This window comes from Medicago truncatula, chromosome 5 (assembly GCF_003473485.1).
Source record: "Medicago truncatula cultivar Jemalong A17 chromosome 5, MtrunA17r5.0-ANR, whole genome shotgun sequence".
NCBI classification, from domain to species: domain Eukaryota; kingdom Viridiplantae; phylum Streptophyta; class Magnoliopsida; order Fabales; family Fabaceae; genus Medicago; species Medicago truncatula.
In genome coordinates this window covers 15,153,762-15,171,303 of record NC_053046.1, presented here as the reverse complement: position 1 = coordinate 15,171,303, position 17,542 = coordinate 15,153,762, and the positions used below count along the sequence as shown (strand labels likewise).

General features: G+C 33.4%; 3 protein-coding genes and 1 pseudogene across 10 annotated transcripts; 3 read left to right on the top strand and 1 right to left on the bottom strand.

The window, feature by feature from the left end:
• Positions 1 to 1,373: 1,373 nt before the first annotated feature.
• On the top strand, positions 1,374 to 3,772 carry LOC11408057 (protein ALTERED XYLOGLUCAN 4). 3 transcript variants are annotated; one of them, XM_039834621.1, is made up of 3 exons: positions 1,374 to 1,761; positions 1,893 to 3,006; positions 3,754 to 3,772. In XM_039834621.1, exons 1-2 carry the CDS (start codon positions 1,533 to 1,535, stop codon positions 2,996 to 2,998), a joined length of 1,335 nt encoding a protein of 444 aa, XP_039690555.1. In that variant the 5' UTR covers positions 1,374 to 1,532; the 3' UTR covers positions 2,999 to 3,006; positions 3,754 to 3,772. The 3 variants fall into 3 exon arrangements, with proteins under 3 accessions (XP_039690555.1, XP_024638947.1, XP_003613303.1); XM_024783179.2 differs by lacking the exon at positions 3,754 to 3,772 and adding an exon at positions 3,110 to 3,262; XM_003613255.4 differs by lacking the exon at positions 3,754 to 3,772 and having other exon boundaries at positions 1,893 to 3,235.
• Positions 3,773 to 5,607: 1,835 nt separating this feature from the next.
• On the top strand, positions 5,608 to 10,143 carry LOC11413638 (uncharacterized). 6 transcript variants are annotated; one of them, XR_005646402.1, is made up of 4 exons: positions 5,608 to 6,341; positions 8,952 to 9,226; positions 9,367 to 9,480; positions 9,741 to 10,143. XR_005646402.1 is itself a non-coding variant. In XM_039834611.1 (3 exons), the coding sequence occupies exons 1-2, from the start codon at positions 5,614 to 5,616 to the stop codon at positions 9,214 to 9,216; spliced, it is 993 nt and encodes a 330-aa protein (XP_039690545.1). In that variant the 5' UTR covers positions 5,608 to 5,613; the 3' UTR covers positions 9,217 to 9,226; positions 9,367 to 10,143. The 6 variants fall into 6 exon arrangements, 3 of the variants coding, with proteins under 3 accessions (XP_039690545.1, XP_039690547.1, XP_039690546.1); XR_005646401.1 differs by having other exon boundaries at positions 9,735 to 10,143; XR_005646400.1 differs by having other exon boundaries at positions 9,583 to 10,143.
• A 702-nt stretch (positions 10,144 to 10,845) lies between these two features.
• LOC11412148 (uncharacterized) lies at positions 10,846 to 17,208 on the top strand (annotated as a pseudogene).
• LOC11405643 (probable serine/threonine-protein kinase PBL28) lies at positions 14,136 to 17,058 on the bottom strand. Its single transcript, XM_003613251.4, has 7 exons — positions 16,920 to 17,058; positions 16,628 to 16,815; positions 16,296 to 16,494; positions 16,045 to 16,208; positions 15,855 to 15,959; positions 15,184 to 15,306; positions 14,136 to 14,861 (listed from the first exon to the last, which is right to left on the bottom strand). The coding sequence occupies exons 1-7, from the start codon at positions 16,987 to 16,989 to the stop codon at positions 14,625 to 14,627; spliced, it is 1,086 nt and encodes a 361-aa protein (XP_003613299.1). The 5' UTR covers positions 16,990 to 17,058; the 3' UTR covers positions 14,136 to 14,624.
• Positions 17,209 to 17,542: the final 334 nt, after the last annotated feature.

Sequence of the window (17,542 nt, the reverse complement as noted above, 5' to 3'; positions counted from 1 at the left end):
CTTTAATAATTTGTCAATTACTTGCTAAATCATCATTTTAATGAAAATATTAATAATAATAATAATAAATATTCTTTTTTTGTTTTCTATAGTTAAAATATTATTAATAGTTCCCTTTCTAAAAAAATATATATTAATAGTTCCCTTATATAGAGATAACTGATATTTGTAGTGTGTCAAATATTGAATGTCGGTGTTTTTTCTCAACTAGCATTCACAGTTTGGTTACCATAATGTGAAAAAAAAAGGTCTAGTTTGTCACGCAATTAGATCCAATATGATTGATTAATAATAAGAGTGTTGAACAACTATTTGACGACAACTTTGTTTTTTTTTTTTTTTTTATTGATATATAACTGGTTAGGTTTTACAATAGTTTCATCCGACTCATGTTACATACCACTTACTTCAGTTCAGATCATTGGATCCTTTGGTGTGAACAAAATGCACGAGTTTTCAACAAAAGGGGGATTCTATTCAACATCTTCTTGAGAAAATTAAGCTTCAATCTTTGTGATGGTTGAAAGCAAATCATATTAATTTTGCTTTCAACTATCATATGTGGTGGCTTAACCCTCTATTGTGTTTGAGAGTTACTATTTAGCGATCTTGTATTTTGCCTTTTTTTTGCTCTATGTTACCAAGACTATTGATGTAACTGTTTTTTCTTCCTCATAGACTTTTGTAGTTTTTTTTCCTTCAAAATATGGATTATTCTTACAAATTGTAATATTTTAAAGGGCTAAATTTTACACTGAAACTTAATGGGGATTAAACTTGAAAGTTTATGATTTTATAGAGACTAAAACACATTGAACCCTTTTTAAGTTTTCCACTTTCTTTAAATCTCTGCATGTCTTTTTTTTTTTCTTCTTGAGAACCTAGAGGTAAAAAGCACTCGTTCACTCGGAGTGAAAAATGTAGATTTAAATATGCACTCCAATATATCAAATGTTCCTGCAAGTCTTAACATTCGAACATTTTTTTCTTAATTTTTTTTGATAATTATTGATGTAGAGTCTACGTGAATGACCACATAACGTATTAAGGTATCTTCCCACAACCTTAGAAATTATAAGAGAGATTATTTTGACTTTAACACATCATAATTTTGGATATGTATTTACTATTTTTCAAAAATCAATTTTGTAACTTTTTTTACGGGAGTTACTATTTTTTTTAATGCTCCTAATTTCGAGAGTCATGTTAACTCAATTATCTAGGCATAAGTGTAGTATGAGAAAATACTTTTCATGAAAATAATGAAAAAAATTAAGATAAAAAAGAGCTGATTTAGAGAGACTTTACCAAGAAAACGAGGGAGATAATTCCAAACCGTTTTTTTAACAATTAACAATGGAATTGAGTAAGTCAAGTAACATGCTTCTTAGTCTATTTCCCAACCAAGTCACAACTTTCCCTTTGACAATTACTGCAAAAACCATACTTTATGTCCACTTTCTTAATTGGTTCTTCACACTTCTCATCTGAAAACACAATTACAAGCCACAAAGTAAGCAAAAGCAACCAAAATGGTTATGAAAATGGGTATTTCAAACCCATTCAAAGATCAACTCCACTCCCTCACCAAAAAACTTTTTCCTTGGACTCTCTATGCTCTACTTCCCATTGCTCTTCTTAGTTTATATCTCTACCCTCTTCCCTTTCTTCCATCTACTGAATCTGAACTTCCTCATTCTACTACCACCATCATTTCCCACTCTTCACCTCCTTCTTTTACTTCTACACCTCCTCCTTTAGGTACGTTTATTCATACTCTTATCTAGTTAAAAATCATGTTTTTACAAATGGGTTTTGTCTTAAATCTTGATTAGCAACTTCAGATTTAAGATTTGTTGGTTCTTTAATACTTAAAATGTTCTTTATTGCAGAAAAGGAAAATACTTTTGACACCCCTACATGTGACTACTTCAATGGAAAATGGATCCGTGATAGAAGAGGACCTTTATACAATGGAACAACATGTGGAACAATCAAAGAAGGACAGAATTGTATCAAACATGGAAGACCAGATTCTGGTTATCTATACTGGAGATGGAAACCAAGTGAATGTAAGCTTCCAAGGTTTGAGCCTAACACTTTTCTTCAATTCATTGAAAACAAACACATGGCTTTTGTTGGTGATTCTATGGCTAGGAACCAGTTAGAGTCACTTCTTTGTTTGTTATCTAGTGTTTCAACACCTGATCTTGTTTACACAAGCGGTGAAGATAATAAATTTAGAAAGTGGCATTTTGTTTCTCACAATGCAAGTGTGTCGGTGTATTGGTCCCCTTTTCTTGTTCAAGGTGTTGAGAAATCAAATGACGGGCCAAATCATAATAAGTTGTATTTGGATCTTGTTGATGAAAAATGGGCAAAGGATATGGAAAAAATGGATTTTATTGTGCTTTCAATTGGTCATTGGTTTTTGCATCCCGCAGTTTACTACGAGGGTGATTCAGTTTTAGGTTGTCATTATTGTGTTGGTCTTAATCATACTGAAATTGGGTTTTATGATGTATTGAGAAAGGCTTTAAGAACTACTCTTAATAGTATAATTGATAGGAGAGGAAATAAAGGTAGTAAAATTGATGTACTAGTTACAACATTTTCACCAGCTCATTTTGAAGGTGAATGGGATAAAGCTGGTGCTTGTCCAAAGACTAAGCCTTATAGAAGTAGGGAGAAGGAACTTGAAGGAATGGATAGTGAGATGAGGAAAATTGAGGTTGAAGAAGTTGAAGATGCTAAGGTGAAAGGTAGTGAATTTGGAGGGGTTAGGTTTGAGGCACTTGATGTAACTAAATTGGCATTGTTGAGACCAGATGGTCATCCAGGTCCTTATATGTACCCTTTTCCATTTGCCAATGGTGTTCCAGAACGTGTGCAGAATGATTGTGTTCATTGGTGTTTGCCTGGACCTATAGACACATGGAATGAGATTTTTCTGGAGATTATGAAGAAATGGGAGGACAATCCAAGAACTCAAGAGTGAAGAGTTAGGTATTTAGTATTTACTATATCTTGTTTGTTAATTTTTTATTTGTTATACCTTCTTCATATTATGGATATTGCATTGAAATAGGTTAAATTTTGTTTTTGATAGAGAACAGAAGCAATTTCAATTGAGGAAGGATTAGTTATTGTTTATTCACTACTTTCTTGTTCTATAATAGAAAAGGAGTAAGGACTTAATTATTTATTAAAGATATTTTATATTGGTGATGAAAAATGGAGAGTGAGAAATGTTGGGTACAAATTATAGACAATGATGTTTATGGAATGTGTGAAAACTAACCATTTAGAAATGTACAAAACGGTTTAGTGGTAAACTTGTGAACAATTTCATGGAATCATGACACAATTAATGCAGCTGGTATTTTCTGTCTTACTAAAATTAGTAGCCATTAATTTTATGTATTTATTTCAATTGTAAACTTATCTTGTTTCAATTTTTTTTTTTTTTTTTTTAACTAAAATCTTGTATGCATTCTGAGTAAAAAAGAACTTGTGTCATGCAGCCCATAATCCCATTATGTTATTTTTCTTAACCTCTTAAGATAGTGTTCAGCTAGTAGCTGTTTAACCGTGTTGAATTGATCAAATCAAAAACCTTAAGGTAGCAGCTTGATACCATTAAAAAATGTTCTAATAATTTTTTAGAATTTGAGGCAGCTATGACAAAATCTACAAAACCAACTAATAAAATGAGCTTTGTCCACGTTTTCGTAAGCATGGTTCAATTGGTAGGTATAATGTACTGCTATATACAAGGATCGGAGTTTAAACTCTAGATTCTACACTTATTCAACTTCAATGGTGGAATGCAAGATTATTAGGTACAATTCCCTCCGTCTCACAGTATGTCATTTTAGTCGAGGAAATCATCTCATTTTATACCTTGTTTTACGATATCAATAAATCATTAATATTTTGTTCTTCTAATTGACATCCCTAGTGACATATTTTAGGGCAGGTTGGATTCAATTTCTTAATTTATGTGTCAGCTGGTTAGTAGCAACCTAATAATTTATCTGATTTTGAGTTGGCATGAATACCACTACTTCTGCCCTTAATTTATGGCTTGTGAGGTTTTGTTTTTAAGATAGTGGTTGTCTTATTTATTTCTTGTCGTCCAAATGCAGATCGTAGATCGTTTTCAGTTTTCACCCAACCACATTTAATTTTGATAACCTAAAGAATACGATTAATATAGTCTTTATACGTAAAAAAAGGTAAGTCAAAGTGACTAATTTTAATAAGTGTAATCACATTTAATTTATAGAAAGTCATGCTTATGTTAATTTTGCCAAAAAAATTATTGATTCTATTTCCGCTAATCAGGTAGTAAAATTTAAGGATTCATGTACATATATATTGTGGAGTAGAAATCTTGTTGTGATGTGTTCCTACGAATTTATTCATTCAACTGCAATTCAAAAAGCCAAATGGGTACATGTACGTGTTTGGTACATTTAACATAAACGTGTTATGTGTATGTGGCTTGTGTTCGTTGAAGTTTAACAATGTTAATGTCGATTTCTCGTTGGAAACGTGATAAGGTACCAATAATGCAAAATACATCAGCATTTCATGTTTGAACAAGTGTTTAAAATGTACTTCACCCACGGCTTCCACGTTGAATGATTCATTTGTTCATCCATACATCGTTAGAAAATATATAATCTATCCGTCCCGGATTAACTAAGCTCCTTTCACACGTATTAAGAAAAATGTATAAATGGAGGAAAAAGAAAAATGATTTTAAGTGTTTTTGTTATGTATTAGTGCATTCTCCGCTATCATTAATGCAAATTAGAATATATTGAATTGAAAGTGATGAAAGTAATATTAATTAGAGTTATAATTAAAAAAATAAAAAGTAGTTAATATCGTATTGAAAAATGAAATGAGTTATTCTACGACAATATTTTTTTACAAAAGGCTACATTATTCTAGGACGGAGAGAGTATTATAATTACATGAAAGTGGATGGTACTTTTAATAAACAAGCCTTTTTTTAAGAAACTTCTACCGTCAATTTGTAAATTGAATTGTACAGATACTTTTATTTGTCAACGTTTATATTTTGGAAATATCATTCCATTAAAGAAATATCGTTTCATTGTTTATATGAATTATATTAAATTTTTTATATTTTATCGTAAAAGATAATCAATATTCTCTTTTATAAAAAATAATTTTTTTTTTGAGCAAATGAGAAATTAAAATTTATAAAATTAAATTTTATTTCCCCGACACTCATGATAAATTAGTTATTATTTATTTGAAAGTGCAATTTATTTTGAGACAATATTTACTTTTTTTGCAAATGATCACTCATTTTGAATTAGAGAGAGCAATATTTAATATGTCTCCATGAGCTTAGCTCATTTGTTAAGAGATAATGCACAATATATGTAGGGGTTAGATTCGAATCCCGAACATCCCACTTATTCATTTTTTAAGGTAAATTTCTCAAGCCACTAGACTACTTTAAAAAAAAATAAATATCATCATCTTAGCATTATTATTTTGTTTTTGTATTTTATAAACTAGTATTTTATTTTATTTTATTTTATTAATTCAGTAAGTAAAATCCAATTGGTGATGAACATGATGCCATGTTACTCCTCTTCTTCTCATTATCCAAACCACCACCGCCCCCCAATTAACGCAGAAACTATTCTCTTCAATCCCACAATGGCCGCAACTCTTTCACTCTCTTTCTCCTCTTTGGACCCACACAATCATAACCGTTTCAACATCATCACAGCCAAAACCACTCGCCGAAATTTCTCTTTCACACCCCCACTTCCCCATAACAAACCCCCCCACTTCAAACTCTTCTCCACTTCATCTTCCTCCCAATCCCAAACCCTAACCGATTCCTTCCTCAAACCAGGTAAATTCCTCACAAACACCGAACTCACCACCCTCCACCACCTCTCCACTTACCTTTACACTCACACCCTCAAATCCGGCACGGTTTGGGTTCGAGTAATGCGTGACAGCGAAGTTGACGCTATTGTTTGCTTGCTGGCGAATTCTTTCGCTGAATCGATGATGTTTCCGAAAGGGTATATTAATGTGTTGAGATTTCTTGTGAAACAGTATTTGATTGAAAGGAGGAGTTTGATGCCGCATATGGCGACGTTGATTGCGTTTTATAAAGGAAGTGGTGTTAATGGTGATGGTGAAGAAGAGGAAATGCAATTGGCTGGGACTGTTGAGATTTCTTTTAATGTTTATGGTGCTAATTCTACTCTTCCGTCGCCTGATCCGCCGAAAGATAAGCCTTATATTTGTAATATGGCTGTGGATAAATCTCTTAGAAGGTATAAAAACATTACACATGCTTTAAGGCTTGATTTGCATTTGTTGGATTAGTTTGGTTACCGATAGAATGTATAGTTGATTTGAAGAGTGAATAGGGAAATTAGTGGTTGATATTGGGTGGATTGATTAATATAGTCTCTGAATTTTACGAATTTACAATTACATCGTTAAAATTGTAGCATTGTAGCGTGTTAGTCAAAATAGTTTATTCGTTAACTTCTACTATTAGAGCCTATGACATTGCATGTTAGATGAACATGTGATCTTCCATGTGAACTCCACATTACTAGAAATTTACGTGGCACGTTAAATTCTTGCATTTGGTGTCATTTAAATACATGTAGAGTGAAGACGTGTAAATTCTGTGGTAAGGAAAGTAAATCAAATAGAGGATAGCTAGAGGAAGACTTCGAAGAACTATAAAAGAAACTAATGAGAAATATAGATTAACGAGTTGGATCGAAATAGGGTTTATGATAGAACATTATGATGTAGTTTAATTCATGTAGCCGACCCCACTTAGTGGGATAAGGCTTGATTGCCATTGTGAAATTTATGCATTTCGTGTTAACATTAGGGTTATCACTTCAGGATCCAAACACATTAACTAATTTTTAACTTATATATTTCATGTTCAATTTAATCCCCATGGTGTAGGATTTACGTGGAAGACCACATATTCATTTACTATGTCATTGACAATCTAACCGTAGAAGTTATTAGAGGGACCATTTTGACTAACTCGTTACGATTTCAGCGATGTATTTATCAAATTTGCAAAATATTTGGACTATTTTGACTGATGCTCACAATTTCGATGATCAATTTCCCTCTTCACTCTAGTTTGAATGATGAAACATGTGAATGATAAAAATAATTGAAATGTGTCAGAGTTCCCTGAACTTATTTCTCTGGTAAATTTAGCTCAAGTGTCAAGAACCATGAGGACAAATTTGACCAATATAATACAATATTCTGGGACTAATTTGTGTTGCTAAATGCATATTCAGGGGCTAAATGTGTTCCATTATTCAAAGATTAAGGTTGCGCCTGCACATTAATTGCTTTGTGAATAAGATACTTGAGCTTATCTATTGGAATAAGAATAACCACTTGTGAGTGTGTTGAGAGCTTATGAAAATAGATTATGGCATGTCTATAGGCCAATTTCAACTTGTTTTAAGCTCTTAAGGATGGTTTTATATAAACAGCTTATGACTTATATGAAAAAAAATTAACCACGTTTCCTCTTTGATATTAAATATAGCTTATACATAAACATGTATTCAATAAGTGCTAAATTAAGTTGTTCATTCAAACACTCCCGGAGCGTATATAGATGTGAAAGCTAGAACTGCTAGAAGTGGGTGAAAAGAGCATTTAGAAACTTGTTTGATATAAATTGTTTACTCTTCTGCTAGGTTAAGTAGGATATTTTTTGGGTGAATTATAAAGACACTCTTGTCAGTGTTAAATACTTTCTGCAATTTTACCTTGCTTGAACTTGAACTTTTAGCACAGACAGAGTAGGGAAATAAATTTGACTTGCTGCAATCTTACAAAAAGATGAACATTGCATCAAAAGAAAAATGAGTAGTGAAACTTGCAATATAAATAGTTAAGCTACATTAGTCACCATCAATGAATTTCAAATTGTAATAATGTACTCCCTCCGTCCCAAATTATTCATTTTGGTCATTTCGCGCACATTATGAAATGTAATTAATTTTGTATAGGAAAGAGAAATTATGCTATTTTACAAAATTATCCTTCATTAACGGTATGAGAAAGATAAATAAAGAATTGAAAGAAGAGAGAGTAATAAACAGTTTATGGTATAGTAGGAAAAGTAACATTAATGTTTCATTGGTATTGTAAAACGACTTACTCCCTCCGTCCCAAATTATAAGTCACTTCGGGAAAAAGATTTGTCCCAAATTATAAGTTGCTTTACAATACCAATGAAACATTGATGTTATTTTTCCTTTTATACCATAACTATTTATTACTCTCTTTTCTTTCAATTCTTTAATTTATCTTTTCAATACCATTAACGAAGGATAATATTGTAAAGTTATTAATAATTTCTCTTTCCAATACATAATTGATTACATTTCTTGATCTGTGTAAAATGGTCAAAATGACTTATAATTTGGGTCGGAGGGAGTATAATTTGGGTCAATTTGTTTTCTCAAAGCGACTTATAATTTGGGATGGAGGGAGTACTATTTAACTAAATTAATATGTCAACTCAATGAGAGAATGACATAATCCTTGTTATAACTATTGTAACATTGTTTTGAGTATGATTCTAAATTTAAATATTGTTATGCTCCTTTTTTTTTTTTTTATTTTTTTTTTAACATTTTCCCATGGTCTACTTTCTTTGAGTCAATGCATGCTATGGAAAAGCCTATAATAGTAACTTATAGCATCCAAGATAAAGATTAAGGTAATCAAAAATATATTCTCCTCCTGAAATTCTAATGGCTTGCATTTTCAAATGCTTGTTACGTCTTTTGATTAAGCAAACGAGTAAAATACTGTGCGTCTGTTTTACACCTGAATGTAATTGGATTCTAACATTCTAAGAGTGTGTTTCCCTTCAGGAGGGGCATTGGATGGCATCTTCTAAAGGCAAGCGAGGAACTAATTTCTCGGATGAGTTCATCAGGAGAAGTGTACTTGCATTGCAGAATGATTGATGAAGCTCCATTTAACATGTATACAAAAGCTGATTACAAAATTGTAACGACAGATAGTATTTTAGTCCTGCTGTTGTTGCAGAGACGCAAACACTTGATGTGCAAGAAACTTCCTCTCATAAATATGCCTTCAGAAACAGATGTGCCATTTTCTAATGACTATGAATAAAAGACAACATGTATGTGTTCAAGGTTGCTTAATATTTTGATAATGTAATTTCTCCATTATCTCTTATTGTTGATAAAAGCTCAAATTTATGCCTAGCTTCCACACGATCTTATACGCAAAATGTTTCTGTGGTTTTATGTTTTGTTTCAGCAATGGTAGCAAATATGATCAAGGTCGTTTTAAGTTTACCGGAGAATGGAGATTGGTTTCAGGAATTCTTATATATTTCTCTTATCTGTAGGAAAGAGACCTGTTATGTTACAGGTAAATGACTAAAGAATGATTTCCAATTTCTTTGTTTACTTCATTCCTGATAGCTAAATGATGAAAAGATTGTAAAGATTGTACTTCATCATAAATTACCAGGTTATGACATCATTCTTTCTTAAAGAACCTGCGAATATTAAAGATGCATGGAAAATACACATAAAATTTGCTCTGGATTTCTTCAATTCAATCAAAACAATAATTTCTGTATGTGCATCAAGTATTTATATTTCAATCTTTAAATTTGAAAGTGGCAGGCACATTGGATCTATTGAACTGTACCAATCCTGGCTGAAAGAAAATAATAATGCTAGGGTTTGAAGGTGTGGTAGAAGTAGACCAAGGGTGATGATAAGGTTGAAGAATAGAAAAAGAAACGCTCTTTTAGATTTGTCCACAATGGACTTAGTTCCTCATCTTGTAAGATCATCAAATTACTTGTGTTTTGTATACAATTGTGCAAAATACTTGTGCTCATGTTAATTGGTTTGGTGTATATATATGGAAAACTTCCAAATAGAGTTCGCTCTTTTTTATTTTATTTTCAATGAGATGTTGAAACATATTGTACAAGAGCATCATTGACCGATGGAAAACTTCCGAATAGATTTGTCCATAATTCTAATGTGTAAACTTTTGATTTCACTTGATCAGTCTCAAGCAATTCATAGCCATTCCCAAGCCCCCTTTTGAACTTGCGTAGATAGTCATTTGAATGTCTTTTACACAATCCACCATTGAATGCCACTCATTACGTTCAGTTCGTACACATCTCGATGCCAGATTGGCAAAAATGAATATAGATTGAATGGAGTAAGAATTTCGAGTCATCTCTAGATCTATCACCTCACGAAGCTTCCTGTGGTTATTCAGTATGTGCCTCACCTGCTTATAAATGTGAAACATATTGAACTCTTGCTGCTGTGTGCCATATATGTCTAAATGTTGAGTGTCTGTTTCACACCTGAATATAGTTTGATTCTAATTTTCTAAGAGTGTGTTTCCCTTCAGGAGGGGCATTGGATGGCATCTTCTAAAGGCGAGTGAAGAACTGATTTCTCGGATGAGTTCATCAGGAGAAGTTTACTTGCATTGCAGAATGATTGATGAAGCTCTATTTAACATGTATACAAAAGCTGATTACAAAATTGTAACAACAAATAGTATTTTAGTCCTGCTGATGTTGCAGAGACGCAAGCACTTGATGTGCAAGAAACTTCCTCTCACAACTATGCCTTCAGAAACAGATTTGTCATGTTCTGATGACTATGAGTAAAAGACAAGTAATTACTTGAAGTAGTTGATACACGTTCCTCATGCAAACCTACGTACTCACCATGTCATATGTACGTGTTATAACATAACATCACTTTATTTCTTTCTTCTATAAAAACAAAAACGCCATCAACCCACCTCATCATCATCACACACAGACACAGTACTCATTCAATTTTTCACTACTTTCTCATATTTCAATTCACAAGTCTTCTACTTCTCTTCTCAACATTTAATTCAATCTTAAAAATGAAAAATTTGAGCATGTCATCAACAAGTGTTACCTCTCAACAGCGTTATGAGGGTGGTGGAGTTACTACTCATGACTCAGAGAAAAGAAGTCCATCAACCTCTCAAGTGCTTGCCATAATTACTGGCCTTCATGTAGGCATCATACTGCTTGCACTTGCTGGACTCTACCTTCTTGGAACACTCACCGGAGTGGTGGTAACAACCCCACTTTTCGTCCTCTTCAGCCCTGTTCTTATTCCGGCTACCATTGTCACTGGCTTGACTGTCGTCAGCTTTTTTACGTCGGCAATTTTCGGGCTGACGGCACTATCCTTGTTCTCATGGGTCATGAATTACATACGCCATGCTCAAGGGACTCTACAGGAGCATCTCGAGTTGGAAAAACAGCGTATGGTGGAGTGGTGGTTGGAGTGGTGTAACATGGAAGTTTTCTTCAGTTCTATTACCATGGCAGCAATTCTTTCACTCTCCTCCTTAGTCCCTCAAAATCATTGCTTCAACATCACCAAAACCACTCGTCGATTCCTCACAAACTCCGAACTCACCAACCTGCAACACCTCGAATCCTTCCTCTACTCCCAAAACACCAAATCTGGTTCAATTTTAGTTCGAGTAATGAGAGACAACGAAGTTGACCCAATTGTCTGTTTACTCGCAGATGCTTTCGCTGAATTGATGTTGTTCCCGAAATGTTATATCAACGTTGTGAGATTCCTTATGAAACAATATTTGATTAAACGAAGGACGTTGATGCCGCATGTGGCGACACTGATTGGGTTTTATAGAGGAATTATTGATGGTGAAGAAATGCAGTTGGCTGGCACTGTTGAGATTTGTTTTGATAAAAAATGGTGTTAATTCTTCTCGTGCTTCGCCCACTCCTCCAAAGGATTCGCCTTACATTTATAGCTTGGCCGTGGATAAATCTCTTAGAAGGTAAACATTATTTATTACTGTCCTATTAATATCAAGCATCCACACATACACGACGACACTTATACGCATATGGTAAATTTAAGAAAATGAAAAAAATTGAATATGACCACATGTGTTGGACATCTTACACACGATCGAAAGTGTCGTTGCTACATATGATTACACACACTCCAGGGTCAATTTGTATTTCGTACATTATTTTGTTCTTTTTCTTTTTTTTAATGATGAAAGAGTTATTTTTTACACACAGAATGCATATTTGGGTTTTGAAGAGATGATGACAAACAGAATGCCTAGTAGTTCTAGCTCAAGTGTCAAGAACCATAAGAACTAATTTGACCAAGGGATACATATTCTGGATCTAATTTCATTGGTTATGTGCATATCCAGGGGCTGAATTTTTAATCTCCATTATTCAAGATTAAGGCTGCATTTCTATTGGTTTATTAATAACTTATTTAAGCTTACCTACAAACTGAAACTTTTTCTAGTGTGTTTTTGAGAGTTTATGACATGTCTGTAAGCTGATTTCAACAAACTCCCATGGATAGTTTTTGAACACAAGTTGCAAATTATATGAAAACAGCTTAACCACATTTTCTCATTGCTATTATAAGTAGCTTATACACAGGTGCCAAATTAAGTTGTTTACACAAACATACCCCGAGTGCATGTAGAGGTGAAAGCTAGAACTACTAGGCCTGTTTGGATTTGTTTATTTGAGCTTATCTACTGACATAAGTTTTATTAGAATGTTTGGGAGAACTTATGAAAGCAACTTATGACATCATTCATAAGTTTTTTGCAACTTATTTTTATCATTTCTCTAAGATAGCTTATGAAAACAGCTCATAGCTTATACGAAAATAGTTTAAATTAATTTTATCTTTGGCTATAGAAACAGTTTATAAGAGCTTGTGCTATAAGCTGTTTATAGAAACAGGGAGATGCGGGTGAACTGGACATTCAGAAACTAGTTCAGCTCTTCAGCTAGATAAAGTAGGATATTTCTTGGGTGAATTTTGGAGACAGTCTTGTCAGTATTATTAACTTTTTGGAACTTGAACTTGCCTGATCTTACAGCAAGATAAATATTTTCATCAGTAGCAATTTGAGTTGGGAAAAACTTCAATTTATATAATTAAGCTACATTCTTCATAATCAATGGTTTCCCAATTGTAATAATAGTGTAATATATAACTAAATATTTCTACTCATTGAGATTGCTACGATCCTTGCGATAACGATTGCAACATTGTTTTGAATATGATTTAAATTTACATAATGTTGTGCTCTTGTTTACCTTTTCTTATGGTCTAATTTCCATGAGTCAATGCATGCTATGGAAAGGCCTATAATAGTAACTGTAAGCATCCAAGTTAAAGATTTAAGTAAGCGAAAATATATTCTCGTCCCGAAATTCCCATAACTCACATTTTCAAACAAATGGTATGTCTTCTCAATTTCTCATTAAGCAAAAGAAGAAGAAAAAAAAAACGAGTGTCTGTTTTAAATTTCTAAAAATGTGTTTCTGATATTTAATTCCCTTCAGGAGGGGCATTGGACGGCATCTTCTAAAGGCAAGTGAGGAACTGATTTCTCGGATGAGTTCATCAAGAGAAGTTTACTTGCATTGCAGAATGATTGATGAAGCTCCACTTAACATGTATACAAAAGCTGATTACAAAATTGTTACAACAGATAGTATTTTAGCCCTGCTGATGTTGCAGAGACGAAAACACTTGATGTGCAAGAAACTTCCTCTCATAACTATGCCTTCAAAAACAGATGTTCCCTCTTCTGATGACTATGAGTAGTAGACAACATGTATGCGTTCAAAGTTGCCTAATATTTTGATGAATTAATTTTTCCATTATCTGTTATTTTTTGATCTTACACTCATTTGTGGTTTTTTGTTTTGTTTCAGCAATGGTAACAAATATGATCAAGGCGGGTTTGATAACTGGAGAATGGAGATTGGTTTCAGGCATTCTTATATATTTCTTTTATCTGTAGGGAAGAGACTTTTTGTGTTACAGGTAAATTACAAAAGAATGATTTTTAAATTCTTTATTTACTGTATGGTTGATAGCTAAATGATGAAAAGATTGTAAAGCTGGTACTTCGTCATAAGTTACCAGGTTATGTACATCGTTCTTTCTCGTAGTACCTATGAATATAAAGATGAATGCACATAAAATTTGCTCTGGATTTCTTCAATTCAAACAAAACAATGATTTTTATATACATCAAGGGTTTATATATCAATCTTTAAATTTGAACATGGCACATTGGATCTTTTGAACCGTACCAGTCATGGTTGAAAGAAAATAAAAATGCTTAGGAGGTTATGACACATTTTTGTCAGTTGTCACGGTCTCTTTCTCTTAGGTACGCCTTTCATGTAGCTGGAGGAGTGGCTAGACGTAGACCAAGCGTGATGATAAGGTTGAAAAATAGAAAAGGAAACACTCTTTTAGATTTGTCCACAACGGACTCAGTTCCTCATCTTGTAAGATCATCAAATTAGTTATGTTTTGTATACAATCGTGCAAAATACTTTTGCTCATGTTCATTTGTCTGGTGTATATATATATGGAAAACGTTTGAAGAGAGTTCACTCTTTTTATTTTCAACAAGAAATCACCATAATTCTGGTGTCAAAACTTGCGATTTCACTAGATCAGTCTCAAGCTATGCATAACCATTCCCAAGCCTTTTGAATTTGTATAGATAATCATTTGGATCTCTTTTACACAATCTGCCATTGAAGGCCGCTCGTTACTTTCAGTTCGTACGCATCTTGATGCCAGATTAGCAAACATGACTATAGACTGAATGGTGTAAGAACTTCGAGCCATCTCTGGATCAATCACCTTACAAAGCTTCTTGCGGTCATTAAGTATGTGCCTCACCTGCATATAATGCAAAACATATTAAAGTCTTGCTTCTATTTATGTCCAAAAGTTCTGAACTTGTTAGTTTAGGATTTGTTCTTCTCTCCCTTACATATACCCTTTTTTACTTGATATACTTGTTTGTGTGACTATCCTCATAAACACGAATTGACTACGAATGATACACCAGAAAATTACCAATTACTAGTAATGTTCAATTATTTTTCAACGAAATGAAAAAAAATCATAATTGCCAATTTCATGGTCATATAGACTATTTTTTTTCTTTGAAATCCATGTGGATGTCTTGTGTAAATTTGTGCGTCTGAGTATTTCCTACCTGTAGTACAAGGTTCTGATCATTAGGACCCTGGTTGAGATCTACAGCTCGACGTCCGGTCAAAAGCTCCAGAAGAACTACACCAAAAGCATAAACATCACTTTGGAGAGTGAGTTTCCCTGTCTGTTGTCAAATGAAATAAATTAGTGTGAAAATACTCATGTAGAAATCAACAATACTAGAAATAAGAAGATAGGAGATTAAAATTTGCAGTATAGAACTTTGAGTTATAAACCATTGATTTTGATTGAGGTTAAAGACTGTACTTAGAATTGGTTAAAATTTCAGCTTCAGGTTTTTAATGCAGACCACATTTTCAAATTAGTTAAGCCTACTTTTACTGGATGAGTTTATGTTGGATTTACTAGCTTATTTTACTCATAATTTATTTTATGGTGGCCTAGCCAAATCACAATAGGTACTAGTTGGTGTTGCATTGCTTTTGTTCAAAAAAATGATTTATCTCACTAAATTCAGTATGCATGACATGAAAATATAAGTTAGGTATATTGTGCCTGTAATGTTTCAAAATATGAAGCTGCCATATGACTGAATAACATGAAAAATGTAGAAGAAACTTTATCTGAATCATCGAAACTTGGAAGTTGACACAAGTGACGTTTTTTTATGTTGGAGGAGGGAGGGTGTAGACATATATCATAGATGCATACCGATGTATACTCGGGATCAAAGTAACCAAATGTGCCGAGGACTCTGGCAGTCACGTGTGTCTCCTGTCCTTCTGGCATTAACTTGGCAAGCCCGAAATCAGATATCTACAAGAAGACTTAATTATAGTTCTTATATATTATTATTAGAAGGAAATATTACAGTAAGTCGTTACTAGGACCGTATTTATACCTTTGCTTCAAAGTTGGCATCTATGAGAATGTTGGTCGATTTGAAATCTCTATGAACAATAGGAATTCCAACATCAGAACTTGAATGGAGATAAGCAAGTCCTTTTGCAGCTCCCAGTGCCACCTGTAGTCTTCGAGGCCAATCCATGTTTCTTTCTCCAATTCCTAAAATTAGTTTTAGATTAATAGATGCTTATTGTAAGAAATTTTGATAGTGGTGTGGATTTTTTTTATTAAATGATAGTAACAAACCATTCAAATGATCTTGCAGGTTCCCATTAACCATATATTCATATACTAAGAATCTATGCTTTCCATCAGCACAGTATCCTATCAAAGAAACAAGATTTGGGTGGCTTAGTCTGCTCAAAATGTCAACTTCGACTCGAAATTCACGTTCCCCTTCTGCTTCTTTTATTGCTGGAAGCTCCATTTTCTTGATCGCGACAACCTTCAGAGGGAGACATATTGTATCAGTATCTATTTATTTTCATCAAGATCAAAAAATTTGAACCATTTTGTAAATCTTGAAAATCAAGACGAACTCTTGTGGGCTATATAGACTTACGTCAAGAGCACATTACCTCTCCTGATCGCAAAGTGCCTCGGTAGACTTTGCCAAATCCTCCTTTTCCAAGCAGATTTTCCTCACTGAATGAACATGTTGCCTCTTCCATTTCCCTCAGTGTGTAAACAGATGATCCATGCAACTTCTTTGTAGGACGTGGCGTTTTATCATCAAGTTGCCAAAGTTGTGCAGGTTTGTAAATCCCTGGAAAGTTTGGAAATGTAACAAATTGGTTGTGCAATGAAATAGCACTAAAAACATGCTTAGAAGTTAAAACACAAGAAGAAAAGAAGAAGAAGAAAAAATACATGGATCTGTATGATCTTGAGACTTGCTTCTTCGGCGCTTGTTCCATGCCGAGACCAACCCGAATGGCATGATCGGTTGCTCTATCTAACGTGTTCTCGGTTTATCTATTGAAATGTTAGATGGTTAATTCCATTACACACTCAGTTACAGCCCTAGGAGATGTTGCCTATAAAACTTCCAAGAAAACACTTTTTATTTTTGTACTATGGGTGTGAAGTAAATAACTTTAGAATAATTTGCATGTCCTTGATAGAGTTTTTATTCCATATAAAAGTAATTTTGATAGCATTGGGAATCCTCTATATGGAATACGTATGGAGCAAGTGAAGTTAGATTAGAAGAATACTTAACAAAACATCTTCCAACAACACATGGAGAGAGACATAGATATGTACTTTAAGCTTAAGAGAAAGCTTAGAAAAGTAGGTATTTCTTATTTTCCTATGGTTGATAAGTAGTTGGGGGGGTGTATATAGTTTGACAATGAAATGGGAACTGCTGCCTCATTCTCCATATTAATCATCATACATACGTTTTACCGTTTACAGAATGAAAATGGATGGTGGTTAGGATGGCATTTTCATTTGTTCTTTGCATTATAAATTTGTTGTGTTACCTTATT